Source organism: Salminus brasiliensis, chromosome 17, assembly GCF_030463535.1.
Source record: "Salminus brasiliensis chromosome 17, fSalBra1.hap2, whole genome shotgun sequence".
NCBI classification, from domain to species: Eukaryota; Metazoa; Chordata; class Actinopteri; order Characiformes; family Bryconidae; genus Salminus; species Salminus brasiliensis.
This window is the reverse complement of record NC_132894.1, coordinates 749787-777163: the sequence shown is the minus strand read 5'-3', so window position 1 is coordinate 777163 and position 27377 is coordinate 749787. Positions and strand designations below refer to the sequence as shown.

The following is a 27377-nucleotide window of genomic DNA, read 5'->3' as shown; positions in this document are numbered from 1 at the left end:
AAGGGCCCATATGATGAAGAAATGATAAGAGTAAGGAGCTGAAGAGCAGTCCTGTAAAACCTTCAGCACAAGCCATAGGTTCTAAGTACACTACATGGACAAAAGGTATTGGGACAAATGCACATTCATTGTTGTCCTACTTTTGTTGAAGAAGTTTGTCTCCTAGATTTTGGAGGAGCATTGCTGTGAGGATTTGTTTGCATTTGATTACCACCATCATTCCAGAAAACACAGTTCTTCCACTGCTCCACAGCTCAATGCTGGGGGGCGTTATACCCCTCTAGCCCACGCCTGGCATTAGGTTCATGTTGATCTGCTGCAGAGAGTCCTATTCTATTGGCAGTATTTCTCTACAGGGTCTAGACAAGCTGTGTGTGTGTGCATTTGCATATATATGTCAGCAACTGTGGGTGCAACTTAAAGTAGCTAAATGCATTTATTAGAAGGAGTGTCCACAAACATTTTGGCAAGTTTGGCAGGATGTCTTTGGGGAGGATCAACAAGTAGATTTATGGTAAATATAACCAGAAATAAAGTAAACAGCAGTAATCATACAAACCTGACCTGGAGTGCACTGCCATGAGATGTGGATCCAATTAGGAGCGAAGTTACTTCGAAAATTAAAATTGTGCGATTGACTGAGAATTCTCGTAACACAAACTTCGCCAATGATTCAGTCCGGAGCTTTTCACCTCATAAACCTCATAAATGAAACCACAAATTCCATAAACATAACTAGAATGAATTAAACCGCTTTTACTTATGCATAACCTCCAGTGATGTTTACAACACAAACATCTAAGCTCATTTTGCACACTCGCATTCTTGGCATTTTCTCCGGCTTCTCTGACTAAATAAATCAAACGCTCATCATCGTCAGTACGACCCTTTTTTCTAATCACACCGAGCTATACTGCTCCCTAAAGCGACGCCTCCTTCAAATCCCATTCATTAAGTAAGCGCTAGAGAATTTTACAGGATTAGATCCAGCGTGACTGATACGAGAAAAACAGGCGTTTATGCTCTCTATAGACGACACTGAAATCAACAGAGGAGTAGACTTGGGATGAACTGGCTGGGAGAGCCTGCTCAGGAGATATTCCTTGCTTCTGGCCAGAGCTTCTGACCAACTCTGGCTTTCAGGGGCATCACCGGTGAAGAAGACATCATAATGACCGAAAAAAATAAGCAGCCGAGTGCATTTTGAACACAAACCTGGAGGAGTCGGATGCAGCAATAAAGAAAACTGGGCAGAAAAATCAATAGCCTCCTCAGTCTTGGCTCCTCGTGTTGAATTCAGGGTCTGGTAGGCGGCTCGAAGCAAAAAAGCTAGAAAAGTAGCTGCATGTAGAGGCTTAAAGACACACTATTTTTCTTTCCTCTCTCACTGGATTTACCACAGCGATCATATATTCATTGTGTTTTGCCTTGTAGGCAGACCAGGCTGTCTTAAAGATTTAGCTGGCAGGCAGTAACTCAAAGGTGCACCATTTACTATGTGAGAGAATTTAGCATTTGGAGCCCATTTGTCAGCTCTGTGGGATGTGGTGGACAAGTACACATGTGCAATACATGGCTACTTTATTAAATCTCTCAGTACGCTCTTTATTACATCTGCCTTCCTCTGATAGGTCTAAATTTTGAAGAAGCATTGCTCTGAGGATTTGATTGCATTCAGCGACAAGTGCGATGTATCTCTACCCCACCTCTCGCCCACGCCTGCCATTAGGCAGCATGGTGCCAATAGGTTCATGATGTTTATGTGCTCCAGAGAGTCCTATTCTATTGGCAATACTTCTATGTCAGCTTAAAATAGCTAAATGCATTCATTAGAAGGGGTGTCCATGTGTATCTTATATATATATATATATATATATATATATATATATATATATATATATATATATATATATATATATATATATATTGTTGCAGCATTTTTAAAGTTATTATTATTATTATTATTATTATTATATGCTATACAACCGCATCCACTGTTCTGAAGCTCCAGTCTCGGCTTACAGAAAGCAAACCTGTGCTCCTTGACGATTTTTTTGTTTTGTGTGGGTGTACGTGTTCCAGCAACCGTGTTTGTATTGTGAGTGTGCGAGATATGTGCCTATTTACTGCTCGGAGAGTGCTGACCGGCCTGCCGGAGTGTTCACACAGCCGCAGGGCATGTCACAGAGACTGATAGAGCGGCAGAGGCATGCAAGACACAGCACCTCCTCAACCTATCACAGGATGATGCCTTTTCCTAATTAAAGGCAGGCCGGCATGGCAATGCTGTTATGACTGCGGTGAAAGCGGCTATTTTTCAAAAGGCCCTTCCTTGATGCCTAAAAGGCCTCTGGGGAACGGCAGCGAGAGCACAAGCTTCTCCACCGGCGCATCATTGATTAAAGAGGCCGACGAACTTCCACCTGCACCGGGGGGGGAAAGAGGACAAACAGGGCTCTGCCTGCTCTGCTCAAAGTGCCCGGGCTTTTTCATTAACTGCTCTGTTTGCTTGTCAGTTCCTTTTTTAAGTTGCGGAGTGTCAGCTCTTTTGGAGCTAGCTTAGGCAGCGAGACACTGGCTGACTGAATACGGACTGCGAGCGATGCTTTCCAGCTGGCTGTTGCACTGAACACAAGATGGATTTTAGCACACTGCAGTGTTTCATGTGATGCACACAGGAAATTAAATAAACCTAGCTAGCACAGGTTTGCCGGCCCGTCTTTGGCTGCATAGAATGGCCAATGAGGAGGCAGAGGCTGAGTAACTTTATTGGCAAAGTAAAACTGTTCTTAATTTTAATATAATATAATTACACAATGAGTTCATGCTATAGACAGTGTCAGTATCTCAGCTTAACTCGAGTGTGTTCAGGCTGCACACACTGCTACACCGAAAGACTGTGTGGGTCGGACACCATAGTGGGCAAGGACACCACTCTCCTTGTGGTAGTCTAGGGTTTGATTCAGTGGCTGAGTGAGTACACTGCTCTACACCAATTACAGTGTAGACTCTGTAGACAACTCTACATTCTCCTACATGTGTAACATGAAAGAGCTTACAAGATTTTACTAATAATAACACTATAATATAGTATAGAATATCACATTTAGTTTCATCTGTGCAATGTGATTGGCTGAGAGATGTTCTAGGAGTGGTATTGGGGATTATTCCACCATATACACACGTAACCTAGCAACGAGGTAGGTAGTTAAGTAGGTAGGGAGGGTACATTGTGTAGTTTGAGACATGGAATTAGCTCAGCCAATCAGAGGGAGCATGGGAGACAGGGAATCAATCCGTTCCACTCATTATAAAACGTTCACACAATCGCCTTTTCTAACCACGAAACAAAGGCAAAAAAAAGGCAAAAAACAGTTCCGGGACATTTCACATGATCCCAACATAATACACACAACTGACCCAGCGTCAGCGCAATTCTGCACCTAATAAGCAGTAAAAAACTACCTATAATGCACAATGGGTATTGAGTGGGAGCAGGTCTGCAGACAGGTTAATTGACCAGTTCTTCTGGAATTACTTCTGAAGGCAGCTTTGTTGGTATTCGGTATATGTGGTACACTCGCAAATTTCTGTCTCTTAAAGCTCCCCAAGAGTCTCCCACCCAGAAAAATCAATCCGAACAAGGAGAGGCTGAGCTTCCACACCCTGTACAACTGAAAACACGAGCATGGACAAGTGTGTGAGACTGGAGTCAATTACAGCACACGTCTACAGAGTTCCGTCAACATCGATTTGTTCAGGACTAGAATCCGTGCCTAAGCCGAGCTCCCTAATTGCACTGCCCCTGACCTTCTAATTACTTTGCAAGGGTTTCTTCAGTCCAGTACTTTGCCCTTTCTTTGTTTACACTTATCCCCAGTGTTGCGATGAGAGAGGGAAAGAGAGAACAGAAAAGATCCACAGCATGAAAAATGAAGCCTTCTCGCTGTGAGCTGAAGCCACTTAAGATGAGACGTGGTGCTCAACAAAGGACAAGCTAATCATAACACTGTCACACTCACTGGAACGAGTGGTTACGGAGCACAAGGATGACTAAACAATAGATAGACTCACCTGACGCTGCCGGAGGAATGTTCCCGAAGTCTGCTGGGGTCTCACTGGAGTTATCTCCACCTACTAGTCCTGCAGTAGGAGTTGGCTGGTGCTCGGAGGCCAAAGAGTCCTGTCCAGAAGTTCTCCAGTCCTGACCTACCACAAATGACTCCGAAACCCCTGATCTGGACTCTGCCTGCTGGAAAGGTTCCTTGGCAACAGGTGTGGTCAGTTGCAGAGTATTACTAGTGGTCTTAAATCCTAAATCGGTCTCAGTTACAGTTGGCAAATCTGACTGAGGTTCATGAGTTTCTTCTTGAACCACTGGAAGCCAGGTAAAGAACATGGTGGGATCTATGGTGGACGCAGTGTCTCCAGAAGCCGTGGTGGCCTCTGTGGTTGGTATCTGGTCGTTAATTGTTGTTGTAGAGATGGAGACAGCAGTTCCTTCTGTAGAACTTGAAGCTTCTGTAGAACTTGAAGCTTCTGTAGAACTTGAGGCCTCTGTGGAACTTGAAGCTTCTGTAGAACTTGAAGCTTCTGTAGAACCTGAAGCTTCTGTGGAACTTGTAGCCTCAAGGGCAAGTTCTGGTGTAGTGGTGACCAAAGGAGGATGGATTTCAGAAGTGCTGGGTGTGTTCAAGCTCTGCTTCCTGTTGACCACAGGTACCCTGACGTTGTTCAAAGGACTGCTTCCAGATTTTTCTGTTGGGCGACGCACATAGAGAATCTCTCCTCTGGCTTCAGCAGTCATGGTGTCTGAATCGTTCTGTGAAGGTCCAGAGATGCTGGTGTCACTAGGGGGTGGCCCAGTTGGCCCAGCTTTCAGGTCCACAAGCTGCCACTGGACCGTGGTTTGCAGAAGCACAGTCTGGTCTTCAGAAGAAGTAGTGTGTCCTGTTTGACTGTGGTTGTTAAACAAGTCCTTCCCTCCACTTCCTTCAGCATCCTTCTCCTCCTCCTCCTCCTCCTCCTCCTCCTCTGAGATCCCTCTTTGTGGAGTGGAGTGTGAAGGAGGGCCCTCGGGGAGTGGATAACTCTCTTCGAACAGATCTTTCCCTTCCCCAGAGAAGTTCTCGTGATTATCCTTGGGGACTGGGATTGCAATGATCTCCAGAGCCCCTCTTTTGGCTTCCATGGGTGCATCGGTGTGGGTCATGAGAAGTCCGCTACTGCCCGGGGGTCCGTATCCTCTCAGAGACTTCAGGGCCCATATCTGCTGGCTGCCCAGCACTGGCGCCGAGCCAAAACTGCTCAAAGAACCCATGGGACTCACAGCAGCTGTGGGATTCTCTGCTTCCATCAGTTCTGAAGCAACTCCTCCTGCAGGGATGACACCATACTGTGATTAACATTGGAAAGGGGTGGAGACAGCAATATTTAAATGCATGTTTAATTAACAATCCAAACATGCTGCACCCTCCGAACTGCAGCTATTAACTTTAATGTATGCAGTGCTGTACAGTACTCTCATTATCTATCCATCAGTCCCCTTAAGAGAGCTTGACATTTTTACAGAAGCTATTTCAAGCTACATGATCACACAGTGTGCATTAACAATACATCTTTTGCCTGTCAGTCAAATGAAGTGAAATGAAGTTCTTCACAGCTCTTCACAACTTCTGGCTTGCTCATCTTTCCTGAGCAAAACACATTCAGCATTTTCTCCCCTGGAAGCACTTTCTGTGTAACTGGCAAAACAGGCAACCTGCTATTATACTGGAGGAAATGATCATAAAGGGTTTCAGTAATTATTTCCCTAACAAGGAGTTGAGAGGTCTGTCCTTCGCAGTAAGTCCTGTACATCACGTCGGGATACTTGATAAACTCTATATTAAAAACTTATCTCCATAAAAACACACAATCTTTCTAGACGTTCTCTAGCTGTGTGAGTGTCTGACTGCTACACTGACTCCTAACACAAAAATATTGGGACACCTGTTCATTCTTTGTTTCTTCTGAAATCAAGGGTATTAAAACAAGAGTTTATACAGTTACTATTTCTACTGTCCAGGGAAGAAGGCTTTCTACTAGATTTTGGAGAAGCATTGCTGTGAGGATTTGATTGCATTCATTCACAAGAGCGTTTAGTGAGGTCAGGATGTTGGATGACGATCACCACCACACCTCATCATCCCCAACTCCAGAACTCATCCTATTCAAAAGTACTGGATGGAGCTCCACCACCATCATTCCAGAGAACACAGTTCTTCCACTGCTCCACAGCTCCTCAATGCTGGGGGGCTTTATACCCCTCTAGCCCACGTCTGGCATTAGGCAGCATGGAGCCAATAAGGTCATGATGATGATCTGCTCCAGAGAGTCCTATTCTATTGGCAGCACTTCTTCTCTACAGGGACTAGTGTCAAGTGTCAGCAAAGGGTGCAACTTAAAGTAGCTGAATGCATTTATTAGAAGGGGTGTCCACAAACATTTGGACATACTGTATGGTGTATGTGTGTGTTTAGCTATGCAGCTAATCAGTATGTGACAGCATTAAAAAGTAATGAAGCTGCACGGACCAGAACGTTGTCATCACAGCGTTTTCAGCGACTCAGCATGAGGTAATGCTGCAATGCAAAACACTGAACACTAAAATACTGCTGAGGAAGAGAGAGGATTTGGGTCTACAGGAGAGTGTATACACCACAGTTTAACATGCCAGTTTGTCCTGACAGCAGTATTTTACTGCCCGCCCAGAGCTTACTTGGACCCACACCCAGGACCCAGGACTTTAGCCGTAGGTCAGGATTATTTCAGCGTAATTTTAAATTAGGAACATGCATGAACATGGGTAATTGAGCTCTCCGCACAGGTAACATCAGCTGCCTTGAAGGCAACATGCTGTCCACAGACAGACTGTTCTGAAAGCATGATCAAATATTTAATCAATAATTAATTATTCAGTTCTCCGGTTACACAGTTGCATAAACGAGATGCAATTTAAATAGCAAAGTAATGGTCTAATTAAAGATATGAATAACTAATTAACTGCTTCAATCACACATTTGAACGCAGATTAAACACATTCATCTGACTTCTAAGACCATGATCTGGCTTTTATCAGGAAGAAGATGGAGTATAAAGTAAGAAATCCATGTAGTCTATAGGCACTGAGTGAAAACTGCATTAACCACACAGCCTTAATATTTATGAGCCTGTACAGCAAACCAATGGAATTTCAGATTTTCACATGCACAGTGTGGGTTTATCTTTGTGTTTGGACAGTAAGTCACCACAGAGCAAACTGACATACTGAAGTATGTTTAAATATCAGTTCTTTCTGACTTTTATTGAAGTATATTTCAGGTTCCACTTTGAATTAAAGTGAGTTTAAGTGGGTTTGTACATGCGTTGTTGCTGGGACCCAGTTGGCTTCCCCAAACATGCCCCATTGTTACAGCCCACCATAATCTCACAGGGCCCATCTAGGCCCCAAGTACAGTGTACAACCCAGATGTGGCCCATCACTGACCCCAGTGGGTCACTGATGAGCACCAATCTGTAGGGTCAACATGGAATCCATGGACAAAACATTCTGGTTCCCAGTTGGGCTACCCGTATAGGCCCCACATGGGCATGTTACCTGGGTTATCCAACCTTTAACTTAAAATCTCAGGGAACAGAGCAATGATTGCCCAGCAATCATAATTTTATGACAACAATTACACTTTTGCTGGCTAGAGGTTGAAAATTCAGTTCCGCCGTAATCCACTGTAGTGCTGGATGTTTTAGGCTGTTATTTGCTGAATGTAGGAACAAATGGGGCCTATATATATATATATATATATATATATATATATATAGGGCCTATATGGTCTAATTGACTGAATGGTCCACAGGCCTATGGCGAATATGAGTTAATCAGTATAATGGAACAGTGTTAAATGCATGATGTCACTATGTGGGCCTGATGTGAACACTGCAGATGTTTTTCCTAGAAGTGTACACAGTAACATCATGCTACCTCCATCAGCACCTGGTTCTTTGAGGGATACCTTTTAGAAGAACCACTTTTGGTTGAATAAAGAAGGGTCTAAAGGTCTAAAGTACCTTCACTTGATGTAAATGTTCTTTATGGAAGCAAAAGTCCAGGTCTTTTATGGTATCACTCAAAGAACCCTATGAAAACACCTCTGAGAGTCTATGTTCATGAGAGACAGTAGAAATCTGTAGGCAGAGAAAGTTATCTTCTCCTGAGCATTTCTAGTGCAGTGTAGACGAGACCATGGCTGATCAGGGTGAACTCGTTGTGCTGCAGGTGTGTCTAAACGCGGTTCTTCTGGAAGATGCTCAAAGATGTTTGATATTTGATCCATAATTCAAACCCTCAAGCCCTAGTGGAAGACTTGTTCTCCTTTTCTTTTTTTTGGAGGGGGAGGGGGGATTCAGGGCCAAAGACAGAGCTCATAACATTCAGCTCAGTCTCAGAGTTGAAATTCTCCACAGCCGCCGTCCAATCAAACACAAAACAAGGAGAAAGATGAAGCAGGAGGCAGTGAAGGATGAAATAGCCACCGAAGCCTAATTCAGGCCGTAAGACTGCAAGAGCTCTCCCTGTAGCCATCCTTTCTGGCACTTCTTCACTCACAGTGTGTGTGTGTGTGTGTGCTTGTGTGTGATAATCGCACCTTGCACACTGCGCTCTAATTGGAAGAGACCTGGAATGCTCCGGCTCAACTGATGGCCTGGCTGTGGTGCATTAATTAGATTCGGATGTAAATAATGCATGCTGACTAAAGCTAAATTTTCACCCAGCATTAAACTTTAATGTCCCTCATTGAATATGGCTCGCGGCGGGAGGATATTTGTATTGATGCCGCCTCCAGTGGAAAGTTGTACAGAAATGTATCGAAGCCAAAACCACATCACTTTCAGACGCTCCAATCACGGCCTGAGGCTTTAAAAATTAACGTTTTTTTAAGCTTGACTCCTTGTGCCGTCAGCTTTCTGACATGAGATGATATGCTACTTATGCCTGGGCGGCGATGACAGGCATTGATTCCCAGTTTGAAGCCCTGAGGCGAGAGAGAGGGGAATGTAGTGTATCTCAGTACTGTGACCTCTTTACCACCCCTCCTACTCGCCTCCTCTCTGAGAATGAAGTGTTTCTGAGAAGAAGCCTCCACCCCCGGTGACTGGGCTCTCGGGGACATGTGCAGTTCACCCCGTTCATCAGACTGCAATCAATATACATCTACAGACTCTACACCTGGTTTCTCACTGTAATGGAATATTCTAACTGGATGAGTGCTGAAAAAAGTCTACTTTAAAAATATATTAAATATTTTCAAATAGTTTTTTTAGAGGCCATGTAGGAACATCTAGTCCTCATCTACTCAGATTGAAAAGTGACTTCTAGCATGAATAACCAGCCTGAACCATGCATTTGAATATCCTGTAGGGGTGGGCAATACACTGCTATCCAAAAACCCACCCATACTAGGTATAATTGTTATATTCAGAATCTGTTGCACTCCATTTAATTAAACAGGACTAAGTATGCCCTTTATTATGAAGCATGCAGTTGGTCAGTGTTCTTTAAGCACTGACGATATCCACAATATGCTAAGTAAAGCCTTGCTGACAACAGAGAGAAAGCTGTTCATAAGAAAGACCACTGGCAACACTAAGAAAAGCAAGACCACTGTAGTGCTGGGTGTCTTGGGGCCTATATATAGGGCCTATATGGCCTAATTGACTGAATGGTCCACAGGCCTATGGCGAATATGAGTTAATCAGTATAATGGAACAGTGTTAAATGCCTGATGTCACTATGTGGGCCTGATGTGAACACTGCAGATGTTCTGTACTGATGCAGACCTAGAAGTGTAACATCATGCTACTTACACCAGCACTTACTCTTTACAAATAAATCTAAATTTGACTTCACTTGATCAAATTTAGCACAATACAATAAAATATTCTCATGCTACCCACCTGATACTGTACCTAGTATGCAAAGCACAGGCCCAGACAGTCAGGGGGTCATTTAGTGGAGCAGTCCCCAACTCCATTATACTGCCACACTAACCTTCGAAATGTAGGAAAGACTTTTCCTGAATGAGCTTTTTTTTGCGTAAAGGACTTCATGGTAGTTCTTCAGCCATCTGCTCTGGTTATAACCAAGAACTTAAAGAACCCAAATTATCCAGAGCAGATGTCTGAAGAGCTGCCACAAAATCATCTCCTAAACAAACTGTCATAAACACACTCTCAGTTAAATCTCCCTTATTGTTTATGAAGTGTGGTGTAGCATTAGCATGGAGCTGATGGGGCGCTACTCCTCTAAATGACCTCCTGACTAACTGGGCCTGTGTTCTTAAGTGTCCAAAAGAAGAAGGTTAGGTTAGGTTGTGGGCACAGCTGGGTTAGATTTTGAGTTAAGATTAGAATTAGGGTCAGGGTTACATTTTGGGTTGAGGTTGAGGTTGAGGTTAGGGTTAGGATTAGGATCAGGGTTAGGGTTAGGGTTAGGGTTAGGGTTAGGTTGTGGGTTGAGATTAAGGTTACAATTAGGATCAGGGTAAGGGTTAGGTTCTGGGTAAGGCTGGGTTAGATTTTGGGTTAAGATTAGAATATGGGTCAGGGTTACGTTTTGGGTTGAGGTTGAGATTAGGGTTAGGATTAGGATCAGGGTTAGGGTTAGGTTGTGGGTTGAGGTTAAGATTAGAATTGGGATCAGGGTTAGGTTGTGGGTACAGCTGGGTTAGGATTTGGGTTGGGGTTAAGGTTAGGATTAGGATCAGGGTTAGGTTGTGGGTTAGAATGGGTTAGGTTGTGGGTTGAGGTTAAGGTTAGGATTAGGATCAGGGTTAGGGTTAGGGCTATGGGGTCTCTGAGTTTGGGATCATTTTGGAGGGCTCTGCTCATAAATAAGTTCTGCTGCCAAGCCTGAGGAACCGGCAGTAACAGTACAGTAACAAGTGTACAGTAAGATAACTTCACACACTCCAGAGTCCAGAGAAGAAAGTGCTCTCACCATTAGCTGTTACCACTTGTGAAACTGAGGGCTCTGTCTGGGATTTGCTGGGGTTCTTCAGCTCATGTTCAGGTACAGTCAGGACTACCTCTTTCTCCTGCTCTAAAAGCCCTTCCTCTGAGTTTGGTGTGAAGGGGTTAGTTGAAGCTTCCACACTTTTAGGCTCCAAGATAGCATTATCAGTGCTTCCTTTGCTCCCTCTGAATTCATCACCAGGTTTCATCTTGGATGGCTGGACCACATCTAAGGTCTCCTTCATTAGGCTTGACTCTGTTGATGGGGCTTCCATCTCCCCATTTCTTGTCCAATGCCTCCAGGGTTTCATAAAAGAGTTGACAAAGTTGTAGAGGACACTGTTGCTGGTCTGAGCCTGCGTGGACGAAGACGGCGTGGTCAAGGAGGGGTCAGGAGATGCGTTGAGGCTCTCGGCTTCTTCTCTTTCACCGGTTTCCTCTCTGGCTGAGCCCCCCTGACGGTCCACCTGGCTCTCCAGAGTGGGAGAAGATCCATCTTTGGTGGCATCCTCTCCCCAGCGCACTGACCTCTCTCCAGGCCGGAGATGGATTACCACATGTTCCTCTGAGATCTCTGAGGACTCGTTTTCTGCGATGGAGTTGAACTCTTCCTTATCCAGGTCTACTAGGCCGGTCCAGGTGGAGGGCTGAGGGAACGCTCCGTTTTGCTGGAGCTGCTCCCAGTCATCTGTGGAGTTTGAGCTGGAGGCCTGTGAAGTCTGCAGAAGGGCCATTGCTTCTGATTCTGTAACACATGAAGAGATGAGAAAGTGAGAAACCCAGTTACTAGAACATATATCCCTAAACTCTCTTAACCCTGAAATGCTTAGATGCCACAGTTACAGAAAATATAGTTTTGAAATTTAGGTTCTTTGGCTTGTAACAACAGTGAAACAGATTTTGATGTTGGATTAATTCATTAATTTTTTTGTTTAAATCAGATTTGGTGGTTTACATAATCCTTTTTTTATTATACATTATTTTGTCTAATTTTATCCCAATTTGGTTCTGGCAATTAGCCCACCCGTTCATAGATCCCCCTAGCACTGGCAATGCTCCCGACGCTATCAGGGTGAGGACTAGTAAATGCCTCCTCCAATACATGTGAAGCCAGGCACAGATTCAGCGTCTTTTCAAACTGCCATCGATGTGGCATCACTGGGCAGCTGAGTCCCCGTGCCGAGTCCCCAGCTCCACCACACCACCTAGAGCGTCATCTACCCACCCGGAGAAAGTATGGCTTTCTCAAACTCCAGCCGCTGATGGAAAAGCGGCTTGGCTCAGGATTCGAACTTGTGGACCCCAGGCCATGTTGCATGCCCATGAATCAATCAATATGCATCCAATCTAGGACCACATGTGAAAGTGAAAGATGTCAAATCTGATCATTTCAAGTCCACACAGCCCTGAAACAAAATTACGATGAATGGACCAATAAAAATGCTTCAAAATGAAAAAAGTTTTTTACACAATGATAACGCATGATATGCATGTAGACAGTGTTTTATAGAACAAAAGAGGAGAACAGATGAACACATACTGATTTCCTGTGTTCTTGATTGATGCTAAACAATAATGCTCATGAATAATAACCTAAACATGACCTCAGAACACAGTGAACTCCACAGTTATACTCTCTTCATCCAGACTCCACACGCCAGCCTTTGGCCATTTCCTCGACAGGAGCAGTGAAGTGTACTCACTGTACATTAGTTATCATTAAGGCCTATCATTTTCTGAGGTTAGGATTGACTGTGTTCAGGACTTTACTTTGGCTTTTTTGCTTTGCCTATTTATAATCTTCTTTTCAGGAATAAATGATCAGCTCAGGATTGGTGTGCATCTCATACGAGCCAGAAAAGTCACTTCTTCCAGGCTTTTGATGTCTTAGCCCAACATAATAGCACCCTAAAAAAACTGAAAATCACTGGACGATTTTACTAAAAGCAAAGCTACAAAGAAAAAGCTTCTTAAAATAGCTCAAACAAAGTAAAAGTAATACAGCTCTTGTCATACATATCTGAAATGCTCCTCATCACTGGCTGAGTCTGCTGGCGATAGTGGAAATGGACTGTGCTGCTAAAATAATGCTCATCAGAATTCCATATCATCTCTCTGAAGATGGAAAGGAGTCAGAAAGGACAGTGTGTGTGTGTGTGTGTGTGTGTATGTGTGTGTGTAAGTAGGTGGGTAGCTTCTCTGGCACATGAATGTGGTAGAAACTGCAGGGGACCAAGCACTAATCCTTAAGAGGAATTGATTGATGAATGTGAGGAGAATTAGCCACTCCGCCTTCGACTGGCTCTCTACCTTGGTAGCAGTAGGCGTCGAACAGGTTGGTGGTGTCAGGGAAGCCGGTTCGGTTTGGGTTATGGTAGAGAGTGCGGACCCCTGGCTCATCTCCACCACAGTTGCGCCGCGGTTGGTTGATGGGGTAGCGCACGCTGCCGTCGGCCAGCCAGCCCGGGTCACAGCGGTCCAGGCCGGCCTGCCAGGCCAGGAAGAGCTGCCCCACAGTAGCCAGCTGAGCGCCCAGCGTGTGGCAGTGGGTGGACGCTGTGGCCAGGCTCAGCTTCTCTGGCACGCTTGAGTGGAACACCTCGCCTGGAAAATGGAGAAGAGTGGGAGAGTTGGATTACACCAGCGTAACCGTTCCCCCTAAGCTCGTCAATCGGCCAAGTTTGCTTCTGTAGTTTCAGTGTTACCCTGGAGCTACGAGACTAATGCAGCTAACGCAATTAAAGAATGAAAGCTTATGTACACAAATTAGCGCCGTGTACGCTGCACGCCTGAATCAGCTCACACTTTGCCTCAAATCATGTTGGGGTTCTGGCTCTGCATGATACACTGTTGTCTCAAAAAATGGCCAAAAATATGCTGCATATCTGAGAACAGGAGTAGCAGCTTCTTTAAGCCTGAAATGTGCCTGTGTTCTAGTCCAGAGAACAGTGTGACACACGTATGTCTGTCTGTCTGTTTTAATATCTGTCTGTCCACCAGTCTTTCCATCTATACACATCCATCCAAATTCATCTGTCCGTCCATCCTTCTAAAGTCAACCTATCCATCTATCTAAATTCATCCATCCATCTAAAGCCATTCATTCATTCAAACTCATCCATCTAAATGTATCCACCCCTCCATCCACTTATCCATCCGTCTGCTAAACTCATCCATCCATCCATTCATCCATCCGTCTATCTAAATTCATCCATCCAGCGAAAGCCATTCAATCATTCAAACTGCAAACATCTAAATGTATCCACCCCTCCATCCACTTATCTATCCGTCCATCTAAATTCATCCATCCATCCATCCATCTAAAGCCATTCATTCATTCATTCATTCAAACTCATCCATCTAAACTCATCCATCCATCCATCTAAAGCCATTCATTCATTCAAACTCATCCATCTAAATTCATCCATCCATCCATCTAAAGTCATTCATCCATCCATCTGGCCATTCATATTCATCCATCCATCTGTCTAAATTCACCCAACCATTAAACCAACGATTCTTAAACCAAGCACATACTGTCTAAAATAGAGGACGCCTTCAGTCTGAGTCGTCTGCAGATTCACATTAATGCTGAAGGCATCATTCTCCATCTCAGAAACCAGAAACCAGTGCAGAACTTAGCATCTCAGCACAACATGACCAATAACATCAGAAAATACCAGTTTTAGGTAAAGCCTCCCTTTAAGGAAGTGCACAAAACTGAAGCTGGACTTCTGTGTTTGTGTAATATTTAGATACAGTGCAGCCACACACATCACGTACTGGATGAAAACAACAAATAATCGATTTGAGATGAACAAAGTCAGCACAGCACAAAAGACTCCATAAACCAGGAGGCGCCTGAATACAACTATGACCACAATGTGTGAAGCTCTGAACACTAAAGGTAAACAGCTTTTTTTATAGCGTACTGCATTCTGATTTTGTGGAAGAGTGGTCTTATTTTGTTGGAAAGAGCCCACAGATGATGTACTCGGGGGGTAACTAGTAAACTGAATAGGACAGTGTTTTTACAGTGTACCCGTTCTGGCATGAATAGTGGCACAGGGCTGAAAATATGGAGACCTAGTTTGGCACACAGTACTGAGAGCTGAGAGCAGTACTGAAAAGCAGGAATATGAAACTAGTGTGTCTGACTCCCAGCTCACACATCCTCACACATCCTCCCTCAAAACAGAGATGTTCACGGATATTGGTCAAAATTGTACTTTACAACAACACTGGGACGATGCCTCCCTCTAATGGTCTGGATATACAGAAGAGACCACCCACAGACTGCCAACTCTTAATGGGGGCATCTCTGTCCCCTTATACATTTCTGATAAGATTTTAGAGGTGGCAATTTCCAGTAGAGGAACAACAAAAGCAGGAGAAACTCTTTTTAATACCCTTGAATAAACAATGAATGAGCAGGTGTCCCAATACTTTTGTCCAAATAGTGTAGCTGGATCTCCCTGAGAACTAAGAGGTTGAGAGCCAGCAAATGTCCTCTGGTACTAACATTACGTCACTGAACAGCTCAACACGCTTGGAGGAGAACACTAACTGTCCAGTATTGCACTGAGTGATGGGGGGAGAGGGAGGGTCATCCTATTCAGCCAGAGTGACTGAATTGACTGATTGAGGTCAATTATGCTCTCCTGCACCACTGATGCATTTACCAAGTATATAGTTACACTCCATCACTTCAAAGAAGGAAAAAGGTCTATGAGATACCAAGCTTCATACACAATATGGACAAAAATATTGGGACACCTACTCCATTGTTTCTTCTGAAATCAAGGGTATTAAAAAGATTTGATCCTGTTTTTGTTGGAGTAACTGTCTCTACCTCTACTAGATTCCAAAGCATTGCTTTGATTTCACTGCATGGATGATCATCACCACCCAACCTCATCATCCCTAACTCCCCAACTCATCCCAAAAGTACTGGATGGAGCTCCACCACCATCATTCCAGAGAACACAGTTCTTCCACTGCTCCACAGCTCCTCAATGCTGGGGGGCTTTACACCCCTCTAGCCCACGTCTGGCATTAGGCAGCATGGAGCCAATAGGGTCATGATGTTGATCTGCTCCAGAGAGTCCTATTCTATTGGCAGTACTTCTTCTCTACAGGGACTAGACAAGCTGCATAAGTGTTTACACAACTGTGTCTACACTCATTAAAAGGGATGTCCACAAACATTTGGACATAGAATGTAGTGTGATCGCTACAGTAGACTACCTTTTAGGCTCTCTGCAAAGCAATAGACATCAAACAGCTCATCAGGGGAGCGAATGCCATAGTTCCTTACGCCGGGTGAGTCCTCCCGGTCACCATAGCAGCCAGGCCGGGGAGACTGGATGGGGTACCTGTGGAGGGAAGGACAAAGGAAATAAGCAACTGCTTCCAATTAGACGAGAGACAGACCGACAGGCAGACGGTAAGAGAGAGAGAGAGTGAGAGAGAGAGAGAGAGAGAGAGAGAGAGAGAGAGAGAGAGAGAGAGAGAGAAACTCCAACTGTGCACAACAATTCAAATGTAGCTGAGGTGCAAGCTAAAGTCTGATTAAGAGACTTCACACCGTGCTCCTGGGTTCTGGAGGAAAGCAGCTGAAAGGGATCTCATGCATTTAGCAGTTATTGCAAGCAGTTTCATCAAGCCATTAAAACAACCCACATATTTACACACACACACACACACACACACACACACACACACACACACACACACACTACACTCTCTGCATTAACCAGACATTTGGGTAGTCACTGATTTCCTGCCAACATTCCTCAGGAGATAGCTCAATTAGAGCTCTGCCAAGACAGCAGCCATTGCTTTTGCCTACCGAAACCTGTGTATTTCAACCCAATTACTGACCGACCATATGTGGTAGACGTGAGCGAGTGTCGCCATCAGATACGAGCTCCAGTCTGACAGTCAGCTGCACGCTGATGTGACTGGAAGTGGCAAGCTCTTTGCTGTAGTGGAAAGGAGTGGTGCTGAGACACACAGCCGAGAGGGGAGAGCGGCGCGAGGCCGATAAACTCTCTAAACAAATACAGTCAGTTTATTGAGCCAAGCAGACTTTGCATGTTAGTGATTGGCCTGTGTGTTAGGTGGCAAATGAAAGAGTATCAAGCTATTCTGTTTGAGTACGTGGTTAATGGTGGGGCTGGGAGAGAACAGAATAGAAATATTGGAAATTTGCATTCTGAATACCGAACTGAAGGTGGTGTTCAGAACACAGCTACTCTCTACAGAGAAGGCTTTTAATCTGAAAATCAATGCCTGGTTATTTACCATTTTATAATCCTCTCACAGCGTGCAGTAAACATCAGGTGATCATTAGATGGACTCTAAAGAGGAGCTCCACAAACTGCTTCTCCTCAGTCTTCTCAGTGGTGGATATATTCATCAGTAATAAACTCAGCACTGGAGTGGTACTGGACTGGAGGATTGTGGCATGGTGTTACACACCTCATAACCTCAACTGAACAATGCTCATCACTCACTCATCACTATCTTACATATCAAGTCAAGTCAAGTCAAATCAAATGGGTTTTATTGTCATTTAAACTACATACAGAGTACACAATGAAACGAAACAACGTACCTCCAGGACCATGGTGCAACACAGACACAGTGCATACAGAACACAATACAAGTGCAGACAGACAGACAACACAACACAACACAATACAGAGAATAATAAATCCATGACTAAGCTTTCATCCAACTCTTTAGTCCTATCCACCCGTCCTAGCTCCACCTAGTAGATGAGGGTCTGGGGTCTATAAGGGCCCTTATAGGGTCCTTATAGCTTAAAGCAGAAGACTCCTGAACACCTCCTGGGTCTCCTCCTACATGATCTATTCTGATGGCACATTCAGAACCAGTAAATAGTCAAACTGACAAGATCTGTTGTTAGGATATGGAGAACTGTTTACTCAGGTCATGAGACAAGTGGCAAGAGGATTATGGTGGACTGAAGCAGCTGAAGGGAGTAAAAATAAAAGTGGAGAATTTCAGAACTTCAGGACTCTTAAACTCCTGGAAACACAATGGGTGCGTCCTGACTTTTTCTCCACTGTTAGAAACATAGAAACAGCTAGTTTGCTTTGCTTGAATTTACTGATTAGTAATCCTTAAGGTGTAATAAAAGTCACAGAGCATAAGGGGTTAATTAATTAACAGATGCTATGGCTGAATCAGCTCCTTTCATTTCATGAGTCTTAAATCAGTTTTAGTTTTACTATACTTTACATTACATTTGTGGGGTGTAATAGGATGTAAGGTCATGGAGCAGAAGGAGTTAACTGCTAAGCAATTGTTTTGTCACAAAAGAGAAATATCGTGATTCATATTCAAAGAACCTCGACACTGAGAAAACTGCTGACCAGTAGCGGCGAGGAACAGCATTCTGCCCAGGTGTCTTTTCAAGATGTACTCATCTGATACTTGTATATGAACTGTAATGGGATACTTTACTGAACACACTCTGTACAGTCTAGTAATCAACCCAACACTGCTTACCAACAAAAAGTACCTACTGAGTTTCAGCTGTATCCGGTCCCATAAACTGACTGTGGAGCAGCATTTACAACCTGGAGCACCACAAAGCATTAAAACCTTGTATCACACGCTGACTAAGCTTTCCAGTCAGTACCAGCACAGCGATCTTCTGACCTCACCTTACAGTCTGGTCAGAGAGCCAGCCGGCATCACAGTTGTCATAGCCATCATCGAAAGTGGCCTGCAGCTGGCCAGGTGTGGCGATCACGGCGGAGTTCTCCACACACACATGTTTGGCCTCGGGGAAGGACAGGGTGTAGCGGTCATGAGGGGCTCGGTAGTGGAAGACCACTCCTGTGGAGTTCATGAGGCAGAGAATGAAGATGATTAACACTGGAAGAAGAAAAGCAGCCAAGCTTTACACAGTCAGGTGATCAGAATTGTTTATATTCTGATTTTGGATTTTGTAATTTATTAATAATTAATTAATAAATTATCATATATAATTGTGAATTTATATGCAAGGGATATAGTATAAAGACATATATTCAGATGTTAATAAATAAATGTATATAAAATGTAGAAATGCATACTAAATCCAAGCGCATCAGAGAAATTCAGCATATGTAGTGTCCCAAATGTAATAAAAATAATATGTAATAAATGTATCAAAAAAAAAAAAAAAAAAATATATATATATATATATTTATAATAGATCAAATAAAATAATATATACAGATATCTTGCCGTCTGGCATCACCTAAACACTTCTGGAACTGAATAAATATATCAGTTTATATCAGCTTAAAACTTTGGTCAAATGTAAACATCTGTGCAATAAAATAAGTAAATAAAATGATTTATGGCACATTTATGGAATACCTGCCAACACTAATACACATGGTTTTATTATTACAGCTAATGGAATGTCCAAAAATGTTTATTGCAATGATAAACTAGTGAGAATTAAGACAAACATAAGTAATAAACAATAAACAACGTGACAATGTGACACCAAGTGTGAACATCCTCCATGCACTCTCAAAAATAAAGGTGTTAAAATGGTTCTTTAAAAGATGCCATAGAAGAACCATTTTTGTTTCCATAAAGAATTTTTGTTAATAAGTTTTAATTGTTGACAAACCTTCAACAAATCAATTTCTTTAAACTTTTTAAACGTTCTTCACAGGTGTATCTCTTTTAGAAAAACTGCAAAGTTCTAAGGCTTCACAGAACCCTCTGTAGAACCTTTATTTATAAGAGAGTATGCTATACCTTCCAGCCCTGTAGATGTTAGCTACTGTTATTAGCTACAGGTCAGTCCAATAGAAGGAGTGGTCTTATTTCTTGTGGTCTGAGCTTGCCTGATTTCACCTCATTTCAGTAAAACACAGTAGGTCTACCCAAACATCCCTCTGCTTTACTCTCAACTGACAACTGACAAACTGGTGCTTATGATGACTTTCCTCACCCACCACCCCACTCCATGAGCAGTGGGGCATCTTGCCATGTCTTGTTGGCAGACCAAGACATTTTTATGGTTATCCACCAAAAAGAAGAGATCTCTTTCCAAAACATCTGCAAAACGCTGGTGTCAGCCATAACATTAAAACTACCTGCCTAATATTGTGTAGGTCCCCCTCGCACCCCCAAACAGCCCAGACCCATCAAGGCATGGCTCCACAAGACCTCTGGTGTGGGTATCTGTGGTATCTGGACACCTTCAGACATTGGCAGCAGATCTTTCAAGTCTCATAGATTGGGAGGTGAGCATCAATAAGCCTTAAGGTACTGTCCTCTACATACCAGGAACACCCCACAAGACCTGCTTGCCTGATGTCCTGGAGATGTTCTGACCCAGTCATTGTCTAGAACATCACAGTTTGGATTTTTTTCTGCTTTACCACCTTCATCACCTTCAAAAACTGACCGTTCACTCACTGCCTAATATGTAGATCCACCCTGGACACTGAAACCAGACCATCAGTGTTATTCACTTGACCTGGCACCTGGGTCTTAATGTTATGGCTGATCAATGTGTGTATACCCAAGCCATTCTTTCTTACTGACTTTTATTAATGTGGAAATAACGCCCACGTTTAAATCAAGTGAATTCAATGCATCACTTTCTGCTCATGTTGATGCCATTACACACCAAAAAAGATAGCCCATTATGAACTGTGTGTGTCTGAGTAATTCCTTTCGCCTGCCAGTGTTCAAATTAGCTACTGTAAATGTGCTCTATTCTGCTCCCTCAAGGAATTTCCATCACATTTCTCTCCCACATCCATCCATCCACGCTCCTCCCGCCTCCCTGTCCTCGGGGTACGGCACAAAGAGAGTGAGCGAGAGTATGGAGAAAGAGTGCAGCGAAGAGGAAAAAACTAAAACAGTGTGAAGTGGGAGCCCGGCGCCCACACCCTGACCCACGGGCGCATGGGCTTCCACTCCGCTGTGCAGAGAAATGAGAACTGGGATTACTTTTTGAAGTGTCCATCTGCTGTTCCCACACCGTATCGGCTATAGGTGAACCCCAGCCCTCCCCAAACCTCCCCACACAGCAAAAAAAGCACCTCTGCGAGATCCACTCCCAGCAATTCCCACCTACAATCCCAGGAGAACACACAAAGATAAAAGGGATGAGGGCAAGAAGGCCAAGCCTGCATCTCTTCTAAATGCTTCCTTCATCTCCAGGAGCTCAGAATACAGAGGAAGTGAGGGAATTCTCAAGCCTGGAGTTGGGGAGGGTTGGGGTACGGGACTGCAATTTCAGGTGGAATGCTTGAGGCATTGCCTAGGAAAAAAAGAGACCCTATTCCTCTGAGAGAAGGGGGGGGGTGCCCACTCCCACTCCCTTTCCTTCTACTCTCCATGCCAGTTCCCAGTCATAGAGAACTTCAAAGACAGCAGTTGGGATAGAAGCAACCCTTTCATTCCCTCTCGTCTTTTTTCCAGTTTCTGAGACTGGCTCCCTCTGTAGTTCCCTCCGTTTTCCTAGGAGGACAGGAGCCCGTCTGAGCTCTGAAAAGATGTTCACTGTCTATGACAAACATTGGGGGATACTTTATGTGGGCCTGTGGTCCACCGAGAGACAGCACAGTCTTGTTAAAAAAGAGGGTCATGGTATGTACAGCTTGCTTTTTGAAGTCGTAGTGATAGCAAGCGCGTGGGTGGAACCGAGTATGAGGTGCTGTTGACTGCCCTAATTAGCTCACAACAGCAGAGGCTTTGCTATTACACTTCTAAAGCTGCCAAAAACACAGAGTAGCATCGTCCTGCTGGTCTTATTTCAGTCACAGATGTGAACAATAGTACTAATCAGCACATGTTGCTGCACACTGATGGCAGCAGTCATTAGTCACATATGGAAATGTGATATATGGCCATATACGCTCATATATCATATAGGATTGGGTTTATATAAAATATATATATACACTGTTCATGAAAAATATACTGTTCATTGATTAGAAAAATACTGTTCATGAGCTCAGTTTTGTCTGGGTACTACATATAAATACTATAATAAATACTATACTATACTATATATATATATATATATATATATATATATATATATATATGAGTATCATGTATTGGACACATATGCATAATGGATCATTCATATACATACATACAGACATACAGTGAGTCCAAGAAGTATTTGATCCCTTGCTGATTTTCTTCGTTGGCCCACTAATAAAGACATGATCATTCTATACTTTTAATGGTAGATGTATTCTTACATGGAGAGACAGAATATTAAAAAGAAAATCCAGAAAATAAATCTAAGGAATATATATTAATTGATTTGTATTTCATGGAGTGAAATAAGTATTTGATCCCTTAGTATTCATTAGCAGTTCTGGCTTTTACAGACCAGTTAGACACTCCCAATCAACTTGTTACCTGACCTGAAGCCACCTGTTCTCACTAATCACTTGTGTGAAAAACACCTGTCCACAGAATCAGACAGATCACACAGATTTCAAGTCTCCAACATGGGTAAAACCAAAGAGCTGTCACAGGACCTCAGAGTCAGAATTGTTGACCTTCACAAAGCTGGAATGGGCTACAAAAAGATTAGTAAGGTGTTGGATGTGAAAGTAACAACTATTGGTGCAATTATCAGAAAGTTTAAAGAGTATAACATGACAATCAACAGACCTCGGCCCGGTGCTCCAAAGAAGATTTCGCCTCGTGGGGTGGCAATGATGCTGAGAACAGTCAGAAATCGTCCTGCAACCACTCGGCAGGAGTTAGCAAATGACCTGAAGGCAGCTGGGACCACAGTTTGCAAGGAAACAATTGGCAACACTTTGCGCAACAATGGATTCACATCCTGCAGTGCCCGAAAGGTACCCCTGCTGAAGAGAGCACATGTGGAGGCGCGCCTCAAGTATGCCAATGATCATTTGAAAGATGAACCAAGTTATTGGGAGAAGGTTTTGTGGTCAGACGAGACCAAAATTGAACTTTTTGGCCTCAACTCCACCCGCCATGTGTGGAGGAAGAAAAATGCTGCCTATGACCCCAAGAACACTGTGCCCACCGTCAAGCATGGAGGTGGAAGCATAATGTTTTGGGGGTGTTTCTCTGCCAAGGGTACAGGGCTACTTCACCGCATCACTGGGAAGATGGATGGAGCCATGTACCGCACAATCCTGAGGGACAACCTCCTCCCCTCTGCCAGGGATCTGAAAATGGGCCGTGGTTGGGTCTTCCAACATGATAACGACCCTAAACATACAGCAAAGGCAACAAAGGATTGGCTCAAGAAAAATCACATTAAGGTCATGGAGTGGCCCAGCCAGTCGCCAGACCTCAATCCGATCGAAAATCTATGGAGGGAGCTGAAGGTCAGAGTTGCCAAGCGACAGCCCACCAACCTTCATGATTTAGAGAGGATCTGCAAAGAAGAGTGGGCCAAAATTCCCCCTGGTGTGTGTGCTAAACTTGTGGTTAACTACAACAAACGTCTCACCGCTGTGCTTGCAAACAAAGGCTTTGCCACTAAGTATTGAGTGTGTTTGGCAAGAGGGATCAAATACTTATTTTCCTCATTGAAATACAAATTAATTAAAATATATTCTTTAAAATTATATTCTGGATTTTTGTCTTGATATTCTGTCTCTCCATGTTAGAATATATCTACCATTAAAAGTGCAGAAGGATAGTGTCTTTATTAGTGGGCAAACAAAGAAAATCAGCAAGGGATCAAATACTTCTTGGACTCACTGTATGCAGAAAACATATCAGTACAATTATAGTACATATGGTATACAGTACAGTGCTGCTGTTCCACATTTTACTTTTTTTTTTTTTACATATTTGGAATCTGGCAATTGCAATGTCAATCTGGCAATGTCATGATGAATGGACCAATAGAAATGCTGCAAAATTACTTTTCAAAATCTTTTTAGATTGACTTCCACTGAAAGTTAACAATGTTTTTTTTCCTTCTCCTCTGAAGCTGCTGTTCTGTCCTTAAGCAGCTTTTGTGTAAGAGCATTTCATATATTGTTAAATATAAATGTTACACACATATATACGGTACATATGTTTGTATATGCTGATATTAAACTGAAGATATACAACATAATAAGATAATCCTTTATTAGTCCCACAGTGTGGAAATTCACAGTGTCACAGCAGCAAAGGGAAAGCAAGACACTCAATTAAATTACCAATATATACACACTATAAATAATAGAAGTAAAAAAACAATATTATTTACAGATTATTTACAGATTATTTACAAATAATTGCATGTCCCAAATTAAAACAGCCAATTTCAAATGTTGCTACATATGTAATATGATATATGATATATATATTAATATTTAATTTGTTTGGATAATGTGTTAGATATAAGGGAATTCTATATATTGTAATATATACATTCATATAATTATACTGCCATATATAAGATATCCATTTAGGCACTAAGCTGTAATTGAGCTACATCTTCAACGTTAGCCTTAGAAAATACAATAATTAAGCAATACTGAGAATACTTAGATTGCCAGGAGACTTTATTTTTTTGTTAATTAATGTTAAACTATCTTCAGTGTAACGGGTAATTAAGACTTTCTAAGTTACCCTGGATTAGGGCTAAAGGGATAACCCTGTACTTTAAGCAGAACAAGCTTTATGCCTTGTATGGACGGATTTCCTGAGCATCTTAAAATTCATGGAGGTTTCTACTGCTTAGCTTTCAGTGCTGAATCCCTAATACCGCAGGGTCTGTTAGGGGTCAATTTAGCTCATCCCTGAGCTTTCTAAGGCTTAGCAGTCTGAGGTGTTTCTTCAAAGAAAAAGTGAAATGTTCTGGGCTTATTTAGACTGTTGTGCAAAAGAGCGATTAGTTAAAAGGAGCTTTGAGAATGACAAACATCCTGGAAATTTCCAGCAAGAGTTGCAATGAATGGCAAATGTTCCTGTTATTATTCAGCTGCTGAAGAGACTTTTTACTGTGTGGTACACATCAGGGTTCTTTAGGTTTTTCATGCTAAGACCCACCTGTAGATACAGTATTTGTGCAAATGCAAATATTATGTGAAATTAGACAAAAACATGTTAAAAAGTATTTGTTTTAATTCTCTTTTACTCAGCATACTGTTCTTTCACTCAACAATAGCATGTTATGTACGAATGTACTTGTTCTCTAATCGTACACATCTGTTTTGTAAAAGAATAAATATGTTCTGGTCTGTGGCGTCAGCTATAGCACTGGGTTTCCTCAAAGCTGTTTATCACAAAGTAAAGATAAAAAATAAGAATAAAATAAGTATGTGTAAATTGGTAGAGAGAGCATCACATGAAACACTCTCTCTACCATTTAAGAGTCCCTAAAGCTACAAAACTGTGCAGAAACTGATCTGGGGTCTGTTGGCTGCTCTATACTCAGATCACATGTACTCGTGGCATTTGTTTTACTGGTGTGTTACTGGGAAATTAGCAGTCAGTGCAGACAAAGTGCAGACATGACTCCACATGACTGACTCAGCAGTGCGTTCACAGTGTGAGAACCACTGATCTGGAGCTGAAGTGGTGTCATCAGCCTGTAGTCATTTAGAGCTAGAGCTAAGCTGGATTCGTCTACGACAGAGTTGAATGGTATTGTTAAAAGTGAAGGTAGGGCAGGTAGATCAGCTCTGAGGTCCGTACTGCATCATTAGTCAATAAGGTAAACACATCAGCCCTAAATAAACAACATCCAGCAGCTCGTTCTCTGATTATCATTCTGAGTGAAGCAGGATCTGTACTTTTAGCGTGCAAAGTTAGTAAAGGTAACAGCTGGGTTCAGCGCTGCTCAGCACATACACTCTCACTCAGACACTCCCTGTTTTGGCTTAAAGTGACAGTTCTGACGACCCTCAGTTCAGAGGTGTAGACGTGTCTGGACATCAAGGTTTAATGCGTCTCCAAAAAATGAAAAGGATCTAAAGGTGCTCTAAAAGTGCTGGGTTTAAATAAAAAATTGATGTGTGCTAAATCATCAAACTCGATTCTATTTTTACAGTTACATATCTTCTCTTAGAAAATCAATATAACATACGATGAATAGGCCCCATCATTACAGCCCACTCCAATCTCACATGGGTTCCATCTAAGCCCCATGTGCAGCATAAGACCCATGTTTAACCCCTCCCAGTCCCATCACTGACCCTGGTGGGCATCCATATGTGGCGTCTACATGGAAACCATGGACAAAACATTCTGGTTCCCAGTTGGGCTTCCCATACAGACCCCACATGGGCATGTTAGCTGGGATTCCACAATTCTTCCAACCCCTGGCTGAATCAATTCTTCAGAGGTCAGTATACACCATACAGCTGTGATGCACTGTATGCCACTATGGACAAAAACGTCCATGTAAAGGCAATTTAAACAGACAGGACTTCACACCAGAGCTAAAAATTCTTCTAGAACTGCAGATCCAACAAATGCTACCTATAGGTTACTGTGGAAAAATTATAGTGATTTTACAGATGGAATAATATCTAGTAGTTACAGAAAACAACCGCACGTATACTCACCCTCAGGCCGCGCTAAATGACAGTTAATTGCGAGGTCTCTGGGCTAAAAGCAAGCTTGCTCGTACAGTAAGCTAAAGATGAGAGAAAGTAGGTCAGATATTTCCTGTACGGTCCAGCTGGCGCTCACTTTTCCATGACCCGAGGGCACCCCGTGGCAGACAGCTCACTTCTCTTTACAGCGAAGTACATTAGCATTCTGTGGCGCTAGCTTACCTGTGACCTGAAGGGGCACTGTGTCTTGTTCGTCGTTAATGCCCACGACCACCTCACAGCGGTACATGCCGGAGTCGCTGGATCTAAGGCCCGTCAGTGCCAGGCTGGCATTGTAGCGGTTGTCTGGGTAACCGGGCAGGGTCACGCGGCCCTGGAAGGCCTTCTTCACCTTCACCACATTGTCTTTAGCCACCAGTATGGACTGCTCCCTCTGCAGGCCGTCAAGACCACGCTGGCCCCACACTTTAGTCCACTTGATGCGGGGCGGCTCGTGAGACGGGCTGGGGCGCAGGGTGAAGACGCATGGCAGCAGAGCCGTGCCTGACAAGGGCACCTGGACCGCCCGGTGGGTCACCTTACGCATGTTCACTACAGTGTCGCCCCACGCCTTGTCTGAAGAGGAGAGAAACGAGAGAGAGGTACATGAGTAGGTTATTGGTCAGACCCACTGACTGCAGACACCTTCAGTTTTTCTTGCTTTTCAAAAAACTCTTAAAAATAAAGGTACTACAAAGGGTTCTTTGAGTGATGCCAGAAAAGAACCAATTTAGTTTC

The 27377-nt window shown here is 43.2% G+C and overlaps 1 protein-coding gene across 1 annotated transcript in view; it reads right to left on the bottom strand.

The window, feature by feature from the left end:
- ncanb (neurocan b) overlaps window positions 1–27377 on the bottom strand; it is a 174078-nt gene that overhangs the window by 84719 nt on the left and 61982 nt on the right. The window contains exons 3-8 of the mRNA XM_072660147.1: window positions 26823–27215; window positions 18747–18921; window positions 16297–16424; window positions 13360–13653; window positions 11036–11794; window positions 4075–5376 (exon numbers count right to left, since the gene is read on the bottom strand). Coding sequence (XP_072516248.1) covers window positions 4075–5376; window positions 11036–11794; window positions 13360–13653; window positions 16297–16424; window positions 18747–18921; window positions 26823–27215 — 3051 coding nt within the window. The remainder of the gene's footprint in view (window positions 1–4074; window positions 5377–11035; window positions 11795–13359; window positions 13654–16296; window positions 16425–18746; window positions 18922–26822; window positions 27216–27377) is intronic.